The 26258-nt window shown below is 44.5% G+C and overlaps 1 protein-coding gene across 1 annotated transcript in view; it reads right to left on the bottom strand.

Annotated features, from left to right (window-relative positions):
• Positions 1-26258, bottom strand: part of LOC124606241 — a 473911-nt gene that overhangs the window by 79776 nt on the left and 367877 nt on the right. The window contains exon 3 of the mRNA XM_047138215.1: positions 8968-9119. Coding sequence (XP_046994171.1) covers positions 8968-9119 — 152 coding nt within the window. The remainder of the gene's footprint in view (positions 1-8967; positions 9120-26258) is intronic.

Here is a 26258-nt window from a genome sequence, read left to right as displayed (position 1 = left end):
CATATTTCTGTCTTACGATTTTCCTCTCCAATTGCATGCGGTGTAAAGTTGTTATTCCTTCACACGCGGATTTCCCACGCAGCGTCTCTCGTCACCCGGGTGGTCCGGTGACAGGCGGGCACTGCTAATATTGAAAGGGTAAGCCGACGGATGTGAGGGAGTCGAGTGAATGCTTTCCAAACGCCGACATGGTAGAATAGCGGAGGAGACACGCTCGGAGGGGCCTGAAGTATCGGCTGGGCTAGAGGTCCCGTTACTTCGCAGAAACTTAGCGAAAACACTTTCTGGCGGGCTACCAGCGGGGCGTGGGAATGACTTGTGTACCCAGGCAGTTTTGGCGGGCAAATTCCCGCGCTTTCTGCAAAATCGTAACTGTGATTGGCTTGGTCAGGGCATAGCTCCGTGACGTAGCAAAATCGGCGCAGAAATTGGCGCCAAGAATCTCCATTGGTGGAATGGTAGTGCTCCGGCAGTAGAGTGGAATTTTCCGCCGGTTTTCGAGTTGCTGATTGGAACGGTTAACCACGGCCACTGTCGTGGGGGTGGGAATGTTCTGTGTTCGGTTTGTACGGGTGCTCTTGTGGGGAGTCAGCTCTCGCCTTTCGGTCGAAGTAGGTTACAAGACTGAGCTCTCGCTGCGCGGGTCAGCCTGCCTTCCATTGGCTGTCTAATATACTTTTATTTAATTGTAACTGTTTGACGAAGTTGTTGAAGTTTCGACTTGAACGTAACTTTCCGAGTACAGTTGGGAATTGAGTGTTCTGTGTACAAGAGGCCTATGTTGTCTGTGTTGAGCAGTTTTGGTTAATGTTGACTGTATCGGAGTTACTGGGTGACTTCGCTTGTTAAAATCAATCACTGTACCGTCAGTGATTGTGTGGCGAGCCTTCTTCGTCTCCCTCAGAGGCGCATTTGTATTGCTAGGAAGTCTTTAGTCTGGAACAACCAGGCCAGGATAATTTGTTTTGGGTTATACTCGCGACATTATCATCACCACGACGGGACGTCGAAGCAACCAGCCATCGCTTCCAGTACGCCAGATCGTGTACTTGCAGCACGTCCGCAGCACCGGCAAAGCAGGCATTTTTGCTAGGCGATAATCAGAGCTCAGCAGAGCGCGCCTGTTCGTCTTTTCTAACTTTGTTCTATCTTGGGTGGTCATTGTTTGAGTTCTCACTAATGTAGCAGCAATTAATGTCGGGTTCATCTCTGGAGAACATGCCGGCCGCTCTAGTCGAGCGATGTCGTTATCCCAAAGGAAGACATTCACAAGATGTGCACGATGGGGTGCGAATTGTCGTCCATGAAGACGAATGCCTCGCCAATATTCTGCCGGTATGGTTGCACTATCGGTCGGAGGATGGCATTCACGTATCGTACAGCTGTTACGGCCCATTCCATGACCACCAGTGGCGTATGTCAGCCCCACATAAGTCCAACCCAAAACAGCAGGGAACCTCCACCTTGCTGCACTGGCTGGACAGTGTGTCTAAGGCGTTCATCCTGACCGGGTTAGCTTCAAACAGGTCTCCGACGATTGTCAGGTTGAAGGCATATGCGACACTCATCGGTGAAGAGAACTTGATGGCAATCTTGACCAATCCGTTCGGTATGTTGTTGGGCCGATCTGTACCGCGCTGCATGGCGTCGTGGTTGCAAAGATGGACCTCGCCATGGACGTCGGGAGTGAAGTTGCGCATCATGCAGCCTATTGAGCACAGTTTGAGACGTAACACGACGTCCTGTGGCTGCACGGAAAGCATTATTCAACTTGGTGGTGTTGCTGCAAGGGTTCCTCCGAGCCATAATCCGTAGGTAGTGGTCATCCACTGCAGTAGTAACCCTTGGGCGGCCTGAACGAGGCATGTCATCGACAGTTCCTGTTTCTCTGTGTCTCCTCCATGTCAGAACAACACCGCTTTGGTTCACTCCGAGAAGACTGGACACTTCCCTTGTTGAGAGCCAATCCTGGCACAAAGTAGCAATGCGGTCGAGATTGAACCGCGGTATTGACCGTCTAGGTATGGTTGAACACGAGCCGTGTGCCCCCTTCCTGGTGGAATGACTGGAAATAATCGGCTATCGGACCCTCTCCGTCTAATACGCGCAGCTCATGCATGGTTGTTTACATATTTGGGCGGGTTTAGTTACATCTCTGAACAGTCAAAGGGACTGTGTCTGTGATACAGTACCCACAGTCAACGTCTATCTTCAGGAGTTCTGGGAACTGGGGTGGTGCAAAACTTTTGAAGTGTGTACAAAGTGAACCCAGGACTCCACCGACATAATTTCAGAGGTTGTTGTGAGTATTGTGGTATAACCTATCCACGGCCTCCGGTGTTCCGTTATGAAGTTGCTGCTTTTAGTTAGGTTTTTTGCCCTAATTTGCTTTATATCCGCATTTCAATGAAAATAATGCACAACTGAGCACATGTCGATGGTATGCACTGTGTGTTTTGTTTCCATTCGCAAATGATGCCTGCTATTGACAACAGCAACGCCCTCCTGTCCCCGTTGTCCTCAAGTTAGTATTGAGTCCTGCTCGGTTCTGTGTAGGGTTTTGTTTTCGAGTAGTGTTCGTAGTGCGTGAACAGTGACACACAGCAGTAGTGTGGATACGTTTACCGATGAAGTGTTGGCCGATATGCAGCTCGCGTATGGGTTCAGTGACTGCAATAGCAGAGTGATACAAGGACGTTATGCTGAGCTGTCCACCCGCATCACTGGACTTTTGCATCTGTAAATAGGTGCCTACGAGAAACTGGACCCTTCAGTGTAAGAATGGAAGATAGTGGCTGTTTAAGGTATGAAAGAACACCCGATGTGGAAGCGAATGTGCTACACTCGATTGGCGACAATCTTGCGTCATGGTGTCGCCACGTTGTTCGAGCTCTGAACACAAGCTAACCAACGGTTTTGAAAGCCTTACATGAATAATAGTTGCACCCGTATCATGCACAGAGGTGCAATCGTTGCAGACAACGGACTTCCTACGTCGAGTGGCATTTGCAAATTGGTTTTTGTAGCAATGTACAGGACACCCGAATTTTCCTGATTTCGTGTTGTTTACAAACGACGTAATGCTCATAAGAGAGGGCATGTTCAACACTAGGAATAGCCATGCATGGGATGACGAAAATACACTTGCAGTGGTGTGTCGATCCTATCAGCAGAAGTTTGACGTGAATGCACGAGCTAGTATTGTCAACGATTTTGTGATTGGACCCTACCTACTTCCTGATAAATTGAAGAGTCGTCTACAAAACCTTCCTCCAATACGTTCTTCGACGGTTCTTAGGAGATCAGCCGCTGAGAATTTGTCAACTTATGTGGGTTCAGCATGACGGTCCACCAGAACACTTCGCACTTCATGTTAGGAACGAAATTGAAATACAGTTTGAACGACAATGGATTGGTCACGATCGTCCTGTTCCATGGCCAGCTTCGCCGGCAGAGCTGACATCAATGGTCTTCTTCTTCTTTTGCTTCTGGGAGCATGCGATGAGCCTAGTTTAGAAGACTCCTTTCGACACTAGCAAAGACCTTGTTGCTAAGATTATCACAGCAAAAGAAAAAGTAACCCAGACTATTGGAATTTTTGTTCGTGTAAGACAGTCGATGGTGCGTCGCTCTACAATCTTCTGTCATCATGGTAGTCGATGTTTTGATCAACACCTGTAAGGGAACGGTTCTATTTTTGTTACATGCTGTACTGTACGCTGACAGAATACATTGAACATACTGTGACAAAAGTGTACATGTTTAGTCTGAAGGTTGTTGAGTTACTCTTTGTTGCGTGTTATAGGTTTTGGTTATAGCAAGTTGCAACCTTCTTTACAGTTGTGAAAGTACTTCTATAGAAACAGAGGTGATTGCTGTAAAAAAATAAATAAATCATAATTACGTTATTAGTCTGTGACGAGTCGCTGGAGACTGTGGGTCTCTTATACCAAAATACTCGGAAAGTATCCCTGAACAACGTCTCAAAATTTTTCACGCATTATATACAGTCATGGAAAAAATATTCATACACCACTGGTCGTGTAGAATATCTCCATTTATTAAAACTTAAGGTCCCAACCAGAGATATGGAGTTCCTTTCCTAATCTGTACTTATAAAGGGATTAACTAAATTAGTCTTCTGCAAAAAGTAAATATCAGTTCTGTACCATCTGGCTTCACACAGCAGTAAAAAAAGTATTCATACAAACCAAGAAAAGTACAATGTACGTAAATGTAATGACAATGTTAATACTTTGCAGGCATTCCTCTCCTGCGAATCACTTCTGTTAACCTCTTTGGCGTGAAATGAACCAGTTTTTTGGTGGTCTCTGACGTAATATTTTGCCATTCTTCTTACAGACATAGTTTCATAACCGTCTCACTTCGTATTTCACGTTTTCTGACCATTCTTTCAAGCGTACATCAAAGATGTTCAGTTGGAACAAGTTCTGTGCTCCGTGCTGGAAACTTGAGAAAATGGTACAAAGAACACAGGCGACCAATTTCAGCTGTATGCTTGGGGTCACGGTCTTGCTGAAAGTAGTAATCTGTGCCCAAACTCAAGCAATCAACACTTTTTGGCTGATTTTACTTTAGGATATTTATATACTGGAATCTATCCACGTTACCTTCAACAAAAAGCAAGTTGCGCATCACCAGATGTAGCGATACATCCCCATAGAATAGCTACTCTACCACTGTGCTTTACTGTGGGTTGAATGTGTTTGGGATCCAGCACAGTATTTGGTCGTCTCCACACCAATATCCTGCCATCATTTACAAATATGTTAAATTTGCTTTCATCTGTGTACAGTATCTTTCTCCAGAAACATGTGTTCTGGCTTATATACTTTAGAGAAAATTCAAGTCACAATTTCTTGCTCGTCTTGCTAAAGTATGGTTTTCTTCTTGATGCTCTATCTCCATACCCATTACTACTTAAAACACAGCAAAGGGACCTTGCTGTGATTTTCTTCCGAAATGATAATTAACATGCGCAGATAATGCAGAAGCTGTCAGTTTAGGATATTTTTGACCATCCTTGTTAACACATTTCGTTCTCTTTGCGTTAGATTCTGTGGTTGACCTCTTCTTTCACTGTTAATGAGGGTATTTCTTTCTCTAAATCGCGATATTATGTACTGCACGGTTGCCCGGATTCTTACAGTATCAGCTATTTCTGAAAATGGTTTCCCCTTTTCATTTTGGGAGATAACTATTTACCTTTCCTCTGCAGTTCTTTCCTCCCATTTGCGGACCATTTTACTGTTGTCTGGCATCTTGGTCGTATCGGAATCAACATGCACGAGGTGCAGCTTGCGACTGAAGACGTTCCTTGCTGTACGCAATTGGCCGGCCGGAGTGGCCGTGCGGTTCTAGGCGCTACAGTCTGGAGCCGAGCGACCACTACGGTCGCAGGTTCGAATCCTGCCTCGGGCATGGATGTGTGTGATGTCCTTAGGTTAGTAAAGTTTAATTAGTTCTAAGTTCTAGGCGACTGCTGACCTCAGAAGTTAAGTCGCATAGTCCTCAGAGCCATTCGAACAATTTTTTTTGTACGCAATTCATTAGTCGTTTCTTTGTTTACAGTTCTGGTAGTGTATGAATAACTTTTTCCCCACTGTGTGAGACCAGCTTGTACATAACTGTTAATTACTTTTTGCAGAATGCAAATTTACTTAATCCTTTTATACACTATGTGATCAAAAGTATCCGGACACCTATCTGAAAATGACTTACCACTCCATCGGTATTGCTGGAATTCAGTATGGTGTTGGCCCACCCTCAGCCTCGAAGGCAGGCATACGTTAATTCAGATGCTGGAAGGTTTTTTGGGGAATGGCAGCCCATTCTTCACGGAGTGCTGCACGTAAAGTGCCCTCCACCACACACCGTTGGGTGGCTTGCGGAGTATCAATGTAGATGTAGAGGACAGGTATTGATGTCGGTGGATGAGGTCTGGCACAAAGACGTCGTTCCAAAATATCCCAAAAGTGTTCTATAGGATGAAAGTCAGGGTTATGTGTAGGCCAGTCCATTACAGGGATGTTATTGTCGTCTAACCACTCCGCCACAGGCCGTGCATTGTGAACAGGTGCTCGATTGTGTTGAAAGATGCAATTTCCATCCTCGAATTGCTCTTCGACAGTGGGAAGCAAGAAGGTACTTAAAATATCAATGCATGCCTGTGCTGTGATAGTGCCACGTAAAACAACAAGGGGTGCAAGCCCCCTCCTTGAAAAACACGACCATACCATAACACCACCGCCTCTGAATTTTACTGTTGGCACTAAAGACGCTGGCAGATGACGTTCACCGGGAATTCTCCATACCCACACCCTGCCATCGGATGGCCCATAATATGTACCGTGATTCGTCACTCCACACAATGTTTTTTTCCACTGTTCAATCGTCCAACGTTTACGCTCCTTACACAAAGCGAGGTATCGTTTCGCATTTACCGGCGTGATGTGTGGCTTATGACCAGTCGCTCGACCATGAAATCCAAGTTTTCTCAATTCCCGCCTAACTATCATAGGACTTGCAGTGGATACTGATGCAGTTTGGAATTCCTGTGTGATGGTCTGAATAGATGACTGCCTATTACACATTACGACTCTCTTCAACTGTCGGCGGTCTCTGTCAGTCAAAGGACGAGGTCGGCCTGTACTCTTTTGTGCTGTACGACTCCCATCACGTTACTCTTCACTGTCACATCGGAAACAGTGGACCTACGGATGTTTAGGGGTGTGGAAATCTCGCGTACAGACGTATGACAAGTGACACCCAATCGCCTGACCATATTCGAAGTCCGTGAGTTCCGCGGAGCGCCCCATTCTACTTTCTCACGATATCTAATGACTGCTGGGGTCGCTTGTATGGAGTATCTGGCAGCAGGCGGCAGCACAATGCACCTAATATGAAAAACGTATGGTTTGGGAGTGTCAGGATACTTTTGATCATATAGTTTAAGTACAGATTAGGAAGAAAACCTGATAGTGTTAGTTTACCCAATAAGATCCCTCGGTGTGATCTTCAGTTCTAACAAATAAAGCTATTCTACCGCAACACTAGTGTATGAATACTTTTTCCATGGGTGTATTACTAGCTGACAAACCTGTCATTGCCAGTGTCTTTGCCGGCCGGAGTGGCCGTGCGGTTCTAGGCGCTACAGTCTGGAGCCGACCGACCGCTACGGTCGCAGGTTCGAATCCTGCCTCGGGCATGGATGTGTGTGATGTCCTTAGGTTAGTAAAGTTTAATTAGTTCTAAGTTCTAGGCGACTGATGACCTCAGAAATTAAGTCGCATAGTGCTCAGAGCCATTTGAACCAGTGTCTTCAATTTGCTAATCTTCTATTAGAAAAGGAGGCGAAAAGTGAACTGTGTGTGTAGTGTAATATCGAAAAAATTTCATTTGCATGTATTCATGAAAACACGTTTAAATTATGAAACAGTCTCGCAAATGCGCAATGTAGACATGTATAAGTACAGCTGTAATAGGTATTGTAAACATCTCTATGGCAACGCTTCCTCATAGGTAGACTTACGGTTGTTATTTTCGTCTACAACAGTTTGCGCTTCGCAATTTAATGCTGTCAAAGCGCTGTCGGGTTTCAGGATTTTCCTTGAGTTGACTCGACTGTAGGAGTGTCTTCGTACTAAAGAATAAGTGTATTAAAACTTCATGCGTGATACGACATTTTTTCATGCATATCAGTGTTTGTGACGTGATAGCTATTGAACTATGTATCGTACCGTGATGTATATGTGTAGCTACATTCAACGGCATACGCGGATACTCTCTGCAAAATGTGTTGCGAATAGAGTTGGTAGCAAAGAAGTAATAAATTTAAACGTCATGCACGAAGAGGCAATTTTTCACGCATCTAATTTTTTATGACGTCACATCTCCTCAACTGTGAGAGGAAGGTGGTTCTTACCTCGCCAGCGATTATTGCCTGACAGTGAGGGATATCTGTAACAAGCTTGGTTGAGATTGGATAAGTGGTTTAGGACATACAAAATGGTTCAAATGGGTCTAAGCGCTATGGGACTTAACATCTGAGGTCATCAGTCCCCTAGACTTAGAACTACTTAAACCTAATTAACCTAAGGACATCACACACATCCATGCCCGAGGCAGGATTCGAACCTGCGACCGTAGCAGCAACGCGATTCCGCACTGAAGCGTCTAGAACCGTTCGGCCACAGCGGACGGCTTAGGACATACATAAACGCACACATATACATACATCAGTTTTTATAATGTGTATGGATACTCGTATTCTGGTCATTTGCAGATATTTTTCTGTAAAAATGACTAATTATTTTTGTTCAATAATTCTTCTGTGGCACAGAGGGGGCTGTTTATGTGAAAGGTCTTTATGTTTTAAATCGCTTTAGACTCTACAGATTGCCAAAGTGTTTTATAGTTGCACATCTAACCCCTTTCTGTGCCAACGTTAGATTCATGAAAAGATAACGCAGATCACTTTTTCTTCCAGTGGTATATTTGTGAATGTGTCTGTTACTCTCAAACTAAGAATGATTTTGACAACAAATTCCATAAGTGAATAAATGCACTGCAAGGCTGAGGTTAATATTTCCAGCTGCTTAAAGAGATGCCTGCAAGAAGTACGTTTCGCCAACCCGATTCACACAACTATAATTACTTTCTTTTGTGCAATTGCTACTTACTGTTGAAGTCAGGATTTACTCAGGATATTATCTATAGGACGTCAGTGAGTGTAAGTATGCGAAATATGTTAGCTTTCTGATTTCTATAACCCAAAAGTTGGCAAATATTCTCATGGCGAACATAGGCGAACTTAAACGTGTTAGCAGGTCTAGTTTAAGTTTTCATGCACATCTAAAGACTTGTGAGTTTCTGCTGTGTTTGCTGTGTCTGTGTGTAACCACTGGACACGCAGGTGCTGGAGCGCTGGGCAGGCCGGCCACTTACCGGCTCGTACCTCGGCGAGCCAGGCGGTCGGCGGCCGCATGAGCGGGGCGCGGTTGCAGAGGTGCTCCTCGTCACAGCACTCCAGGTACGGCCAGCGGTCTCTCGGCACTTTGGCCGGCCTCCGGTTCTCGCACAGCAGCGGCGTGCTGCTTCTGAAACACACACACGCATCGCGGCTACTGTCCGCTGCTGAGAGGAGCGCGAGCACCAGGAATTGGTCAGCGGATCAGTTACACTACAACAGAACACTATGCACTGCTGTAAACATTTTATTATGAGTCTTCAGCTTCTCCTGGCGTAATTCGTGACGAAATAAATGACGCGTGGACGACTGGACGTCAGTATCCAACGACAAGTGAACTGTTCATCAGCTCACCTGGTGGTGGTAATGTGTTCAGCTGCCGAAAGAGTGTGCCCGTTGGACATTGACAACTAGCCATTCTCCTCTGAACTATTTAATAATTTTTATAAATGCAATTACTTCAGCACTGTAACTGTGACTGACTTGATTTTGTTTGAGTGACATAAATACAGTTTGTGCGAAGTAAAAATGGTCGAAAAATGCTTACAGTAGGACCGACACGCGATGAACATCATAGAAGATGCTGGAAATGGCGACCATTGATGTCAGTGTAGAGCTGTGCTCGATTCATGCAAACGCGAGACGTTTGTATCGGCTTTGCCTGAGTAATAGCAGCATAGCTGTTTTAACGTTTTGCTGTAGTTCTTACGGTGTGAATATATATTCCCCTTCAATTTCCCAAACAGATAAAAATCACAGGGACAGAGAGATGGGGTGATTGTGGTAGCTAAAATATTGCACTGCCTCTGCTGATAGTTGTCTCCTTTCTGAACACCCCACACACTCAACTCAAAGTTCTCAAGGCAGTGCATGCTATTGCTGCATATTGCTGAAAAAATCTACACAGTCGTTCATCTTCTGTGAATCTATCTACATATGTATTAAACGGTTTCTGGAAATACCGTTAAGCATAAACAGTCTGGGAAAAAAACGTATTATGATGAGGACACCAGACATTGCACATCAAAAAACGAACCTTTAGATTATGTAACGGCTCTTCAAAATACCGCTGAGGATTTCCTGATGCATAATGGTGCATCTTCTGTGAGTTAATGTGCCTTGACAGGCTGAATCACATCTCACCCCTAGAAATAAAAAACTAATGCTCCAGAAATGCTGAGTCCACTTTACTCAGAAATCGAATGGTTCATAGACTTAGTGGTTCCCAGCAGTTTCTGTTGTGGGTAATTCTCTCATTAACAAGGGTCAAATCCAAGCTAGTCTTGCAGCAATTTTGTAGGCCAGTTTTATTGTGTCTACCCTATACGTCATATAACTAAGAAAGTTTGGACCCAGGCTGCACTGCTGCTAGATTACCCGACTCTCAACTCACCCACTACCTCTGACTCAAGCCAATTGCCTTACGTATAAAATGGTGGGAAATACAAAATAACCCAATTGGTCGATGTATAAAATGGCGGAGTACTCAAAAGTTGCTGGGGAATTCAAAATAGTCCAATTACACGAACTGTAAAATGGAAAATAAAAAAAATCCAAGATGGTGGAAATAGATCATTTACGCTAAGCATAGAATCCAAGACGCCAAACCCTAGGATGTTGGCTCAGCCTGCATGGTTGTCAGATTTACTCGGTCCTATGACGTCAGAACCTAAGATGCTGGACCTCAAGATATGAGCCCAGTCTGCATGGTGGCCATATTTCCCCAGCTCTTTAATGTCAGAATACATGATGGCAGATCTGGGGTATGAACCCAGCTTGCTTGTTGTCAGATTTCCCGTGTGTTCTAAGTTTAGAACCACATCCTGTGGCGAAATTCACAGTTCTCAGATTTTCCCCACTCCTATGATATTACAGTTTGAACTCACTTTTTCAAGTGCTAAGCGTAACCAACTGCCACTACTGCTAGGACAGAGTAGGAACAATTGCCGGCCACGATGGCCGAGCGGATCTAGGCGCTACAGTCTGGAACCGCGCGACCGCTACGGTCGTAGGTTCGAATCCTGCCTCGGGCATGGATGTGTGTGATGTCCTCAGGTTAGTTAGGTTTAAGTAGTTCCAAGTTCTAGGGGACTGATGACCTCAGAAGTTAAGTTCCATAGTACTCAGAGCCATTTGAACCATTTGAGTAGGAACAATTTTGTCTTTATTTAAACAAAGACGGCACCGTGGAGTGTGTCCACTAGTCAGAGGGATTCCGGAAGGAGTCTACATCGCCACTATCAGTCAGAGATGGCAGCTGCCACTGTGCGGGTCAATGCTGGTGGGTCATGGTCACTGATGCAGCCCCACCTCCTTCGCAGTAAACTGCTTCCACTGCCACGGCCACAGCCTGTGGCATGTTGTGCTGTCCACCACAGTGGACAGGCCAGTCATCTACCCGCCACAAGGCACTTGATGTTACACCACTACTACAGGGAGACTACTTTTGCCTACGTGCTGGAGCTCGCAAATTGATTGTGTTGCGACGCCACGTCATCATTTAGGAATGAGAGCAGTTATCCGTCTTCTATTGTTCGCTAAAGCCGTGCACCGCCATCTCAGGCTGCATGATTTTACACTTAAATATGTTTATTTTTTGATCGGTAAGGTTTCTGGCCTCTTAACTACGTGGAATGCATCGCTTTCAGATGAGTAACTAACCAGGCTCCAATTTTAGAACTGAGCAGCACCCTATTGCACTGTGTGAACTAAAATCAGCATTACAGGTAGTCTTAGACGAATCTGTATGGAGGACGATTGGAGTTCAACATATTGTCTACAGAGATATCATTGGAATAAAATAGTAGCTCCCACTGAAAATAACGCAAATCTGCAGTGACAGTGTTAAAGGCGCCACTTGGACATAGCTGTCAAATTCGTTTGATCTGAACACATCTGGGACACTATTGGACGTCAGCAATTTCAAGTATTCGTCAGAATGATTTAAAAATCTTGTGGAAACGTTCAAGCTCGCTAAATACACACTCTGTTTGCAGCACGGTTCTAGAGGGTTGTTTGGAGTGCTTATGAATTAAGCATCACAAAAGTTATTGAACGAAAACAGAGATGCCTGCTAGGATCGTAGCCGGTATGCATAACCCAGACAAACGTGTATTAATTTGTAAAATATTCATTGACTTCAGCGCAAAATTGACCAATTTCGACATAAATTCAATGATATGTTGTATGGATGCACTATATCGTGTGTGTCCAAATTTATAGCAAGTATGAGTAGAAATACTCCTCTATGCCAGTAGCGTACTATCATGATAACCTCTTGCAAATCGGCGACGCTTGACTCTCGTCGCTAAAGAAAAAAAAATGTCGTGTGACTACCTGTCGGGTAGAGCGTCCGACGGGTGCAAGTCGACGGGGATGAAATGATGATGATTAGGACAACACAACACCCAGCCCCTGAGCGGTAAAAATCTGCGACCCAGCCGGGAATCGAACCTGGGCCCTTAGGATTGACATTCTGTCGCACTGACCACTCAACTACCGCGGGGTGGACACCCTAGTCGCTATGTCATGCAGCACTGTGAGTCTTCTATAGTATGGCCAGCGCCATCTGATCCAGAGCCTTGGCCAGCTGCAGGTACACAGTGGCCAGTCTAGTGTTGGTGTGTGTCCTGTAATGGTAAGGTTAGTTCACACTGCAGAATAGAATGCTGCTAAGTTCTGATACTGTGGCATGGTTAAGGCCATAGAAATGCAATTGAAAGTAATGAATTCCACGTGGCTAAGAGGCCAGGAATGTCCAGTTCTACAATTAGATATTGTTTTAAATCAAGTAGGCTGAGGTGGGGGTGCATAAGAGTTGGGAAAGCAATGACTGGGTTTTAAGTTTAGAAATTTAGAACACACATAAAATCTGGCAACCAAGCTTACTGGATACATAGCTCCAGATCTGCCATATTGGATTCTGACATCATAGAACTGGAGGAAATTCCAGTGCCAATATTCCCTCGCCAGCTAGGATTCCGACATCATAGTGGAGTGAAAATGTGGCACCCATGCAGCCTGGGCTCATAGCCCTCTGTCCACCATGTAGGATTCTGTACTCAGCTCCTACTTCCACCACCATGACAATGCCGCATCTTGGCTTTATTGAATTTCACACAGCTGTGCACATAACACAACTGGATTAATCTGAATTACCTGCCGATATAAGAGTTTCATGCCTTTTTATATGTAGGGCAGTATTAGAATATTTTAAAATTCCCATCATTTTACGCATAAGGGAACTGGCATATATCATAAGGACGGGAGAATGGGGAGGGGGAATCAGGTAAAAGTGCATGTCATAGGGGATGGAGAGGGACAGGGGGAATCTGACAAAAAAATGCTGCCTGGACCTGAACCCTCTCAGCCCTACTACTCCTGTATAATAGATTGTTTCACGTCTTCATAACGCTGATACTTCGGGAATAAAATAGATCAAATTGTCCATTAGCCGGCCGCGGTGGTCTCGCGGTTCTAGGCGCTCAGTCCGGAGCCGCGTGACTGCTACGGTCGCAGGTTCGAATCCTACCTCGGGCATGGATGTGTATGATGTCCTTAGGTTAGTTAGGTTTAAGTAGTTCTAAGTTCTAGGGGACTGATGACCACAGATGTTAAGTCCCATAGTGCTCAGAGCCATTTGAACCAAATTGTCCATTTGTGTACTCATGTTAAATATTGGTGACTTTGATACAACTACTGAAATGCGTTTCTTAATTATAGTACACGTTTTGCTTTATTGAGTTAAAACCAACGGTAACGTATTGTTGTCCATTTCTTGCTTGCAGCGGCAATGTGCAGTCTCACCCCGCGTTTCGCTAGAAATTTAGTCTTTGATACAGGTCCTGTGAACAAAAAAATTTAAAAAAAAATGGGAGATCATAAATGGCGAGCAATGAAAGACGACAAGACTGACAGTGAAGGCTAGTGGTAAGACAATATTTTTCAGGTAAGTCGTAGACAGGTACGGAGCAGTAGGGAATAAGGTGAAGGACTGTTTCCCTTCTCCCCGTCCTCACCCCTCACAAGCGTTCTTTTGAGTTGCCTACTGTACAAGGGTAAACCACAAAGATTTCATTATCACCTAAAAAAAAAAAAGATCACCTTCAACAGCAGCCTGACACAACTGCAACACTTCTGTTGATTCCAAAAACTAATTAGTGAACGATACTCCACTGTATCAGCGGGTTTCGACACTGTAGACCGATGTGCGTACCATGACTGCAGGTAAGTATCTAAAAGCAAATAAAAAATAATTATATAATAAAATTTTTTTGAGGTGGTAATTCACTTTACGACTGTACTATCGTGGTATCACGAAATGTCTTCTGTCAGGGGGACAAGAGGCACAATAACAGCCAACTATCCTCTGAAAAAAGCGGAATATGAGAAGAGAAATCCTACAGTAAAGTCAGCAAAAGAAGATCCGTCGTAGTTGCAGTGGGCTTGGCGTTGCTGCTTTACTTTCGTGTCTCCTGATCCAATCACGTGCATTTCTATGGCATCTCTGTAGTGTTCTCACAGCTCTGTAGAAGACTATTGTTTCGCCTGCCGCTGTTTCCACTCTGCAGTTGAAAGCTGGCAACAGAATTGCCAGCTGTCAAGGATCTTCTTTTGCTGACTCTATTATAGCGACAAACATCAGCCAACTCATTGTTAGAGTGCAGTCTGTAGCATTATCACGACGTGAACATTGCATTGCGATTCCAGAAAGAATCTAACTCTGCAGCAGGGAGTGTCCTGATTTAAAACTTTTTGGAAGATTAAAACTATGTGCCGAAAGGTACAAGGGAGAAATTCTGTGAAGTTTGGAAAGAAGGAGAATAGTTATTGGTACAAGCAAAGCTATGAGGGGGGAGGAGGGGGGGCGCCTTCGTGAGAGGAGTTTCTTGGAGAGTTCAGTTGTTGGGAGACACTTGCCCACAAAAGGTAAAGGTTCTATATTCGATTCATGGTCTGGCACAGAGTTTTAATCTGACAGGAAGTTTCAATGTTATTGTTGTACTTCTTGTGGGAGAATCGACCTTTGTTGAAACCTGTCGATTAATTTATAGAGCGGGAACAGTTACTTACCATTATCACGAATAGAATAAGTCTGGTAAATATGAGAAGTGGGTGCAGGGAAAATTACAGTTTAACCATTCGCTCGACGAAAGATCCGTACCCAAAGACTGGAAAGTTGCACGGGTCACACCGATATTCAAGAAAGGTAGTAGGAGCAATCCGCTAAATTACAAGCCCATATCATTAACGTCGATATGCAGCAGGATTGTGGAATATATATTGTATTCGAACATTACGCATTACCTAGAAGAGAACGGTCTACTGACACACACTCAACACGGATTTAGAAAACATCGTTATTGTGAAGCACAACTAGCTCTTTACTCACACGAAGTGTTGAGTGCTATTGACAAGAGGTTTCAAATTGATTCCATATTTCTAGATTTACAGAAGGCTTTTGACACAGTACGACCCAAGCTGCTTGTACTGAAATTGCATGCTTATGGAATATCGTGTCAGTTATGTGACTTTATTCATGATTTCCTGTCAGAGAGGTCACAGTTCGCAGTAATTGACGGGAAGTCATCGACTAAAACAGAAGCGATTTCTGGCGTTCCTCAAGATAGTGTTTTAGGTCCTATCTACATAAACGATGTAGGAGACAATCTGAGTAGCCGTCTTAGGTTGTCTGCAGATGATGCTGTCGTTTATCGACTAGTAAAGTCATCAGAAGATCAAAACAAATTGCAAAACTATTTAGAAAAGATATATGTATGGTGCAAAAATTGGCAGTTGACCCTCAATAACGAAAAGTGTGAGTTTATCCACATGAGTGCTAAAAGTAATCCGTTAAAATTCAATTATACGATAAATTAGTCAAATCTAAAGGTCGTCAATTCAATTAAGTACCTAGGCATTACAATTACGAACAACTTAAATTGGAAGGAACACACAAAAAATGTTGTGAGGAAGACTGATCAGAGACTGAAATTTATTGGCAGGACAGAAAATGTAACAGATCTACTAAAGAGACAGCCTATACTATGCTTGTCCGTCCCCATTTAGAATACTGCTGCGTAGTGTGAGATCCTTACCAGATAGGACTGACGGAGTACATCGAGAAAGTTCAAACAAGGGCAGCACGTTTTTTACTATCGCGAAATAGGGGAGAGAGTGTTACTGAAATAACACAGGATTTGGGGTGGACATCATTAAAACAAAGGCGTTTTTCGTTGCGGCGGAATGTTCTCACGAAATTTCGATCACCAACTTTCTCCTCCGGATGAGAAACGATCATCATAATAAAATAAGGGAAATCAGAGCTCGCACGGAGAGATATAGGTGTTCGGTTCTTCCGCGTGCTGTACTAGATTGGAATAATAGAGAGATATTATGAAGGTGGTTCGATGGACCCTCTGCCAGGCATTTAAAGATGATTTGCAGATTATCTATGTAACCGCGCGGGGTAACCGCCCGGTCTTGGCGTCTTGTCACGGTTCGCACGGCTGCCTCCATCGGAGGTTCAAGTCCTCCCTCGGGCATGGGTTTGTGTGGTATCCTTAGCGCAAGTTAGCTAAATTTAGATTAAGTAGTGTGTAGGCTGAGGGACCGATGACCTCAGCAATTTGGTCCCATAAGGTCTTACCACAAATTTCCTATTATCCATGTAGATGTAGATGTAGAACCAAACTCCAAAAATAATGTGTTTTAGTTATGCACTGTGCTGCATGGCATTGTACACAGTCCGACAAGGCGCAGTTAATGATGTAAAACAGCTCTTGCGCTTGGTAGCAGTAACTTTGACGAGGTATTTTGTACCATTTACAGTTGTGTTCTTGGAAGACGCATAAGGAGAAGTGATTCAATGAAAACATTTGTGTCATGACAGTACAGTTGTGTTGTATGAGAAAATAGTGCAATTTGAATGATCAACAGCGAAATGATGAACAGTTGAGTATCATTCCTGATCAGGGGCTTCCATAGGAAGGCTGCAACATTTACTGATCGCACATATGGCGCCAGGGCTCCCTGAACCGTTTAGAGACCGTACGTCCTTTCCTTTTCATAATCATCTACTAAATAACACGGAAAGATATCTCAAAGATAAGATATATAGGTGGCATATTTCGCCGCCGACGTCACGTTTACCGACACTTTATCACAACAAACAGTACTAGAAATGACGCGTTTTGGAGAGATCTTTAATGTTGTCTATGTTAGCTTCGATAGATACTTCATGTTTTTGTTATTTTCATTTCTACACTTGAGACGTTTATCGTCTTTCATGTGTTTTCAATATGCGGCGTTTATGAATTCAAGCGTCGAGTCAGTGATGGTCTGTGACGTCACAGGTCCTATGCTGTGATTGGCTGCAAAAGCAAACAGAGCAGTTCCATGTTGATTAAACTATTTGCGAAGTTAACATGTCGTATTTGTTACTTTTCTTACTTACAATTCCGTATTACACCACTAGACACTGTAAATAATACACCGCTTAGAATATCTCTCCACAACCCATCAGTTTTAGTATGGTTTGTTATGCTGAAATGTCGAGAAATGTGACATTCATGGTAAACATGCTACCATTCATTGCACCGTTGACATTATATAAATACGAGGGAAGTTCCGAAAGTAAGTTCTCTGCGGTACTGCTGAAATCTACACAGTTCCGCTCGTGAGCAGTAGTATCTCTGGTTGAAGCAGAACGAAATGACGCAATTTCGACCTCGCTGTGTTGTGTCTCGCTCGTAGTAATTGTTTATAATGGCACCGTTGATAGAAAATCCCGCCGTGTGGGAACTGAGATCTGTGGTTCGTTTCCTGAATGCTACGAACGTTAAACTGACATTCATCGACATATCTCTGAGGCTTACGAATAAAGTTCAATGAGTTCTTCAGTGGTGAGAAGTGTCCGAAAGTTTAAGGAAGGGCGTGATTAAGTGTGACGAAGAACGAAGTGAACGTTCATCTGTTGTTTTCCGATGGACTGGTTAATGCAGTCGAACAAATGGTTAAGAAAAACCGCAGGTTTAGTATTCATGAACAGTAATTTACGAGATTGTTACTGAAAAACTGGGCTTTCATAAACTTTGCACACATTAGATGCCTAAATTTCTTAGTGAACAATACAAACAATAGCGGATGGATAGCGCACTCGATTTTTTGACACGTTACAATGACGGTGGCGAGAAATTTTTATCCCAGATAGCCAGGGGGGGATGGAACACGGGTTGCTTATGACACCCCTGAGACGTAACGGAATCGAGTGACTGGAGGCACACTTCGTCCCCAGGAAAAGTTACGCCCAAGCAACTCTTGACACCGCAGAAATTCACGTGCACAGTGTTTTTTGACAGACAAGGCATTTTACTGACTTACTTTTTACCACGATATGAACAATCAATAGGGATGTTTATTGCGAGACGCTTAAAAAAACTGCGCCGCGTAATACAGAACTAGCGCAGAGGAATACTCTCGAAAGGTGTAGTTTTCATTAATGTCAACGCCCGACTACACACTACGAATGTGACAAGACAACTCCTTCAGATCTTTGGCTGGGACGTTTTTAGGCGTCCTCCGTTCAGTCCCGACGTCGCTCCTAGCGATTTTCATTTATTTCGGCGTCTTAAGTCGTTTCTCGGTGGTAAGCACTTTCAGATCGATGAAGAGGTAAAAGAGCACGTTAGAGCAGTGAGGCGAATTCGTCGAGCTTGCAAAGCCCGTTTACGAGAAAGTATGCTCTATTGGGCGTACTGCAGCCCGATGGTAGTTCCGCAGTCTGTGTGGGCTGGCGGTAATTTGCAGTTGTCATTGTCCTGGTGGTCGTGCCGTGTTTTGGTTTCATGTTGGCTGACCGACCGAACTGATTTTGGGCGCCTTCCGTTTGTCCATTAACTCCATATTTTCGGAGAATGAAGCTGATCCTCTGGAAGCGAAGTATTGCCCACGTGAACTCCTAAGTTTTAACTTTCGCTACGTCACTCGACGGTTGTTCCGTTGGGTGTATGTGATCTGTTATTTACTCGGGGGTTCACTGTTGCAACTGTAGTATACTGTAAGCTATTGAAGCTTAATTGGCTTTGTTTGAAGTTCCGGAATTTTACATGTAGCATGCTGCACAGCATTGCAGGTCTTGCGGATGAAAATCTGTGACCCAGCTAATAAATAATTGCAAATTATAAATTTAAGATCCCCTCCCATGAACCATAGACCTTGCCGTTGGTGGGGAGGCTTGCGTACCTCAGCGATACAGATAGCCGTACCGTAGGTGCAACCACAACGGAGGGGTATCTGTTGAGAGGCCAGACAAACGTACGGTTCCTGAAGAGGGGCAGCAGCCTTTTCAGTAGTTGCAGGGGCAACAGTCTGGATGATTGACTGATCTGGCCTTGTAACACTAACCAAAACGGCCTTGCTGTGCTGGTACTGCGAACGGCTGAAAGCAAGGGGAAACTACAGCCGTAATTTTTCCCGAGGGCATGCAGCTTTACTGTATGGATAAATGATGATGCCGTCCTCTTGGGTAAAATATTTCGGAAGTAAAATAGTCCCCCAGTCGGATCTCCGGGCGGGGACTGCTCAGGAGGACGTCGTCATCAGGAGAAAGAAAACTGGCGTTCTACGGATCGGAGCGTGGAATGACAGATCCCTTAATCGGGCAGGTAAGTTAGAAAATTTAAAAAGGGAAATGGATAGGTTAAAGTTGGATATAGTGGGAATTAGTGAAGTTCGGTGGCAGCAGGAACAAGACTTTTGGTCAGGTGAATACAGGTTTATAAATACAAAATCAAATAGGGATAATGCAGGAGTAGGTTTAATAATGAATAAAGCAATAGGAATGCGGGTAAGCTACTACAAACAGCACAGCGAACGCATTGTTGTGGCCAAGATAGACACGAAGCCCACGCCTTCGACAGTAGTACAAGTCTATATGCCAACTAGCTCTGCAGATGACGAAGAAATTGAAGAAATGTATGATGAAATAAAAGAAATAATTCAGATAGTGAAGGGAGACGAAAATTTAATAGTCATGGGTGACTGGAATTCAGTAGTAGAAAAAGGGAGAGAAGGAAACGTAATAGGTGAATATGGATTGGGGGTAAGAAATGAAAGAGGAAGCCACCTGGTGGAATTTTGCACATAGCACAACTTAATCACAGCTAACACTTGGTTCAATAATCATGAAAGAAGGTTGTATACATGGAAGAAGCCTGGAGATACTGACAGGTTTCAGATAGGTTATATAATGGTAAGAGAGATTTAGGAATCAGGTTTTAAATTGTAAGACATTTCCAGGGGCAGATGTTGACTCTGACCACAATCTATTGGTTATGAACTGTAGATAAAAACTGAAGAAACTACAAAAAGGTAAGAATTGAAGTAGATGGGACCTGTATAAACTGAATAAACCAGAGGTTGTACAGAGTTTCAGGGAGAGCATAAGGGAACAATTGACAAGAATGGGGGAAAGAAGTACAGTAGAAGAAGAATGGGTAGCTTTGAGGGATGAAGTAGTGAAGGCAGCAGAGGATCAAGTAGGTAAAAAGATGACAGAAGAAATATTGAATTTAATTGACGAAAGGAGAAAATATAAAAATGCAGTAAGTGAAGCAGGCAAAAAGGAATACAAACGTCTCAAAAATGCGATCAACAGGAAGTGCGAAATGGCTTAGCAGGGATGGCTAGAGCACAAATGTAAGGATATGATAGATACTGCCTACAGGAAAATTAAAGAGACCTTTGGAGAAAAGAGAACTACATGTATGAATATCAAGAGCTCAGATGGAAACCCAATTCTAAGCAAAGAAGGGAAAGCAGAACGGTGGAAGGAGTATATAGAGGGTCTATACAAGGGCGATGTACTTGAGGACAATATTATGGAACTGGAAGAGGATGTAGATGAAGATGAAATGGGAGATATGATGCTGCGTGAAGAGTTTGACAGAGCACTGAAAGACCTGAGTCGAAAGAAGGCCCTGGGAGTAGACAACATTCCTTTAGAACTACTGACAGCCTTGGGAGAGCCAGTCCTGACAAAACTCTACCATCTGGTGAGCAAAATGGATGAGACAGGCGAAATACCCTCAGACTTCAAGAAGAATATAGTAATTCCAATCCCAAAGAAAGCAGGCGTTGACAGATGTGAAAATTACCGAACTATCAGTTTAATAAGTCACGCCTGCAAAATACTAACGCGAGTTCTTTACAGACGAATGGAAAAACTGGTAGAAGCCGACCTTGGGAAAAACCAGCTTGGCTTCCGTAGAAATATGGGAACACGTGAGGCAATATTGACCCTACGACTTATCTTAGAAAATAGATTAAGGAAAGGCAAACCTACGTTTCTAGCATTTGCGGACTTAGAGAAAGCTTTTGACAATGTTGACTGGAATACTCTCTTTCAAATTATGAAGGTGGCAGGGATAAAATACATGGAGCGAAAGGCTATTTACAATTTGTACAGCAACCAGATGGCAGTTATAAGAGTCGAGGGACATGAAAGGGAAGCAGTGGTTGGGAAGGGAGTGAGACAGGGTTGTAGCCTCTCCCCGATGTTGTTCAATCTGTATATTGAGCAAGCAGTAAAGGAAACAAAAGAAAAATTCGGAGTAGGTATTAAAATCCATGGAGAAGAAAAAAAAACTTTAAGGTTTGCCGATGACATTGTAATTCTGTCAGAGACAGCAAAGGACTTGGAAGAGCAGTTGAACGGAATGGACAGTGTCTTAAAAGGAGGATATAAGTTGAACATCAATAAAAGCAAAACGAGGATAATGGAATGTTGTCGAATTAAGTCGGGTGATGCTGAGGGAATTAGATTAGGAAATGAGACACTTAAAGTAGTAAAGGAGTTTTGCTATTTGGGGAGTAAAATAACTGATGATGGTCGAAGTAAAGAGGATATAAAATGTAGATTGACAATGGCAAGGAAAGCGTTTCTGAAGAAGAGAAATTTGTTAACATCGAGTATAGATTTAAATGTCAGGAAGTCGTTTCTGAAAGTATATGTATGGAGTGTAGCCATGTATGGAAGTGAAACATGGACGATAACTAGTTTGGACAAGAAGAGAATAGAAGCTTTCGAAATGTGGTGCTACAGGAGAATGCTGAAGATTAGATGGGTAGATCACATAACTAATGCGGAGGTACTGAATAGGATTGGGAAGAAGAGGAGTTTGTGGCAAAACTTGACAAGAAGAAGGGATCGGTTGGTAGGACATGTTCTGAGGCATCAAGGGATCACAAATTTAGTATTGGAGGGCAGCGTGGAGGGTAAAAATCGTAGAGGGAGACCGAGAGATGAATACACTAAGCAGATTCAGAAGGGTGTAGGCTGCAGTACGTACTGGGAGATGAAGAAGCTTGCACAGGATAGAGTAGCGTGGAAAGCTGCATCAAATCAGTCTTAGGACTGAAGACCACAACAACAACAACAACAATATTTAAGATTTCTGCAATTTTTTGTGCTATCTAGTCAGCTCATAAATGGCATTTAATGTGTTTATAAGTCTGTTCATGTTTTTGAGGTTTAAATGTAGTACTGCCCAGGTATTTCGGGTGACTGCTTAAGTTTGTGTCAGTCCAAGAGTAGTGGCTTGGTGCAAGGTTTTTCTAACGAAAATTTAATATTCATATTGTAGTTCAATATTTGTCTCACCCCTTTGTGCAGTGAGAGTGAATTTTTCCTCTTGTTCCTCCACTAATAAGTTTTTGTACCCTTGGTGTGCTTCTCATACTAGTTGTTTACGTGCTTGCTTGCGTTGGGTCTCTTTGCTTGCGTTAATTATCCACGCTTGGGTCGCTGACAGCGTCGCGCAGGATAGTCCGTATGTCTGCGATCCGGTAAGGACACGTAGATATCGGGCGACTCACCTTGTTGTATGTAATTATTCCAGAGTAACTCTGTCTGTATAATGCAACAAGTCCATGCAACCTATTGCCAAAATTAAAATGTTCATTGCATTTGGAAACTGGCCTTGGGCCTTTAATATTTCGTGTAATAACCGAAACTTATTTGTTTTCATGTTCCAAGAAGTTGCTTATTGTACTGTTTGATGTTCTAGCATCTGGCCTGTTACTGTGTTGGTTATTAGTTTTACGGGTCTAGTCTTCTCTTAATCATACACTCCTGGAAATTGAAATAAGAACACCGTGAATTCATTGTCCCAGGAAGGGGAAACTTTACTGACACATTCCTGGGGTCAGATACATCACGTGATCACACTGACAGAACCACAGGCACATAGACACAGGCAACAGAGCATGCACAATGTCGGCACTAGTACAGTGTATATCCACCTTTCGCAGCAATGCAGGCTGCTATTCTCCCATGGAGACGATCGTAGAGATGCTGGATGTAGTCCTGTGGAACGGCTTGCCATGCCATTTCCACCTGGCGCCTCAGTTGGACCAGCGTTCGTGCTGGACGTGCAGACCGCGTGAGACGACGCTTCATCCAGTCCCAAACATGCTCAATGGGGGACAGATCCGGAGATCTTGCTGGCCAGGGTAGTTGACTTACACCTTCCAGAGCACGTTGGGTGGCACGGGATACATGCGGACGTGCATTGTCCTGTTGGAACAGCAAGTTCCCTTGCCGGTCTAGGAATGGTAGAACGATGGGTTCGATGACGGTTTGGATGTACCGTGCACTATTCAGTGTCCCCTCGACGATCACCAGTGGTGTACGGCCAGTGTAGGAGATCGCTCCCCACACCATGATGCCGGGTGTTGGCCCTGTGTGCCTCGGTCGTATGCAGTCCTGATTGTGGCGCTCACCTGCACGGCGCCAAACACGCATACGACCATCATTGGCACCAAGGCAGAAGCGACTCTCATCGCTGAAGACGACACGTCTCCATTCGTCCCTCCATTCACGCCTGTCGCGACACCACTGGAGGCGGGCTGCACGATGTTGGGGCGTGAGCGGAAGACGGCCTAACGGTGTGCGGGACCGTAGCCCAGCTTCATGGAGACGGTTGCGAATGGTCCTCGCCGATACCCCAGGAGCAACAGTGTCCCTAATTTGCTGGGAAGTGGCGGTGCGGTCCCCTACGGCACTGCGTAGGATCCTACGGTCTTGGCGTGCATCCGTGCGTCGCTGCAGTCCGGTCCCAGGTCGACGGGCACGTGCACCTTCCGCTGACCACTGGCGACAACATCGATGTACTGTGGAGACCTCACGCCCCACATGTTGAGCAATTCGGCGGTACGTCCACCCGGCCTCCCGCATGCCCACTATACGCCCTCGCTCAAAGTCCGTCAACTGCACATACGGTTCACGTCCACGCTGTCGCGGCATGCTACCAGTGTTAAAGACTGCGATGGAGCTCCGTATGCCACGGCAAACTGGCTGACACTGACGGCGGCGGTGCACAAATGCTGCGCAGCTAGCGCCATTCGACGGCCAACACCGCGGTTCCTGGTGTGTCCGCCGTGCCGTGCGTGTGATCATTGCTTGTACAGCCTTCTCGCAGTGTCTGGAGCAAGTATGGTGGGTCTGACACACCGGTGTCAATGTGTTCTCTTTTCCATTTCCAGGAGTGTAGATCGTTCTCTTATTTCTCTAAGGCAATGTTATTGATAAAATGTTGATTATTATAGTGAGTTTGGATCCAGTTAATTTTCTTAAAGAGTGTAATTTTGTATTCAGACAGTTGTGCTTAAGGGGTTGGTTCCCGATGGTAAATGAATTTGATTTGTTTCTTGTAAAAGAAAAAAATGTAAATACAGTTTTATTCTGGGGATTAGCCGACCTGTGAATCTTGATTTTGCTGTTATTAATGAGAGTGCCATTACATAGTCTTGACACCCACAATGCCAATTCTTGAGTAATTGATGCTTTCAAGTAACCTTATTTTAATTGATTAATCGTTTAATTAAACTGTTGTTTTCTGAATGGTCATGATAAAAATATATATGTGTTTGAAATTAAACAGTGAATACTGTTGAACAGCTTGGGTCAAGTCCTTCCATGTGAGTGTTTTTCCAAGAAATTCCGTGGGGCGTAATTTGCCCATTTCATCTGCTCTGCCTGGCGTAAAACTCTTTATTTCAGCATATCCGGCAAACTATATGCTGTAATTCAGGGCATAGAGCTGAATGTTCTGGGAAATGGCACAGTGTTTATATTACAGGTGTTAACTTTCAGCCCTCAGGTCTTAACTAAATACTACATCTGAGTCTGATCCCGACATAGGGAAATACTGAGCGGTGAGAATTCAAGGATACGAAGATACAAAGATACGAGGATCCCACAAGTGATAATCCAAAATCTGCGATGCTACTTGCTTATCTTGCTGCTGTCCGAGTTGGGTCACCAATGCAGTCTCCATCTGCTTCTGTCACCAGAATGTTGTGGCGTGAAACGTTATGAACCACCTCCAGCTGTATAATGGAATGACCACAATGAAACTTGGTTCCAGACCGGGACTCGAACCCGGATTTCCCGCTTTACGCGAGCGGTCGCCTTTAACCGCTTTAGCTTTCCAAACACGACCAGCGAGCAGACCCAAACTTCCATATGTCGTCTTCCATGTGTCACACCTGTACTCCTGCAACCCATTAATGTTATTCTCGCATCATACTCGTTCACAACACAGGCACCGCAGTTTCGTAGAATGAAGTCGATGCTCTTCTTCTTTGTTGGTCAGTCAGTCTATGCTATTCGACTTCTGAAACCAATACGCAGTGGGCGGATTGTGCAACGACCGCTACTAGGTGATGAGAATTGTCTTGAGTTTGTCAGGAGATGCTCGACTCCCACCAGTGCGTCCTGCGTTAGGCTGATGGCGAGGGAGACTGTAGGATGTTGTTGGTGGCTCCAGTAAAACCACCAGCAAACGTAACAATTTCCTATTACGCCGGACTTCAACAGCTATTGCGTGTGTCCCCATCCAGGCCAGGGCGTGGCGCTGCGCCGTGTTGCTGCTACACCAGAGCAGGAGGCATGGCAACGTGCCTGCAGTGCGCACAGCTGCTTACTCGGTGAACGCCGACGTGCCAGGTGCTGACATGTCTCTGGCGGCTGGGGCACTTGAGAAGCGCCTGTAGCGAGCTGGCGGCAACCAGCGACCTCTTCTGGTGATGCAGCAGACGATGACATCGCTCAGCGACAAACTGTGGACCGTTGGCCAACATACGGAGTTGGGTCTGGCAGACCCCAGTGCTACGGGGCTGGTTGGTTGTCTGTTCTTGCCTCGGACAGTGAGGCGGCGGTAGGTTGTTCAGTGGTTCACGGCCTGTCGTTGTCAGTGATGGCCGCTTC

The sequence above is a fragment of the Schistocerca americana genome, chromosome 3, assembly GCF_021461395.2.
Source record: "Schistocerca americana isolate TAMUIC-IGC-003095 chromosome 3, iqSchAmer2.1, whole genome shotgun sequence".
NCBI classification, from domain to species: Eukaryota; Metazoa; Arthropoda; class Insecta; order Orthoptera; family Acrididae; genus Schistocerca; species Schistocerca americana.
Note: the sequence above shows the minus strand (reverse complement) of the source record. Positions and strands in the feature narration are given on the sequence as shown.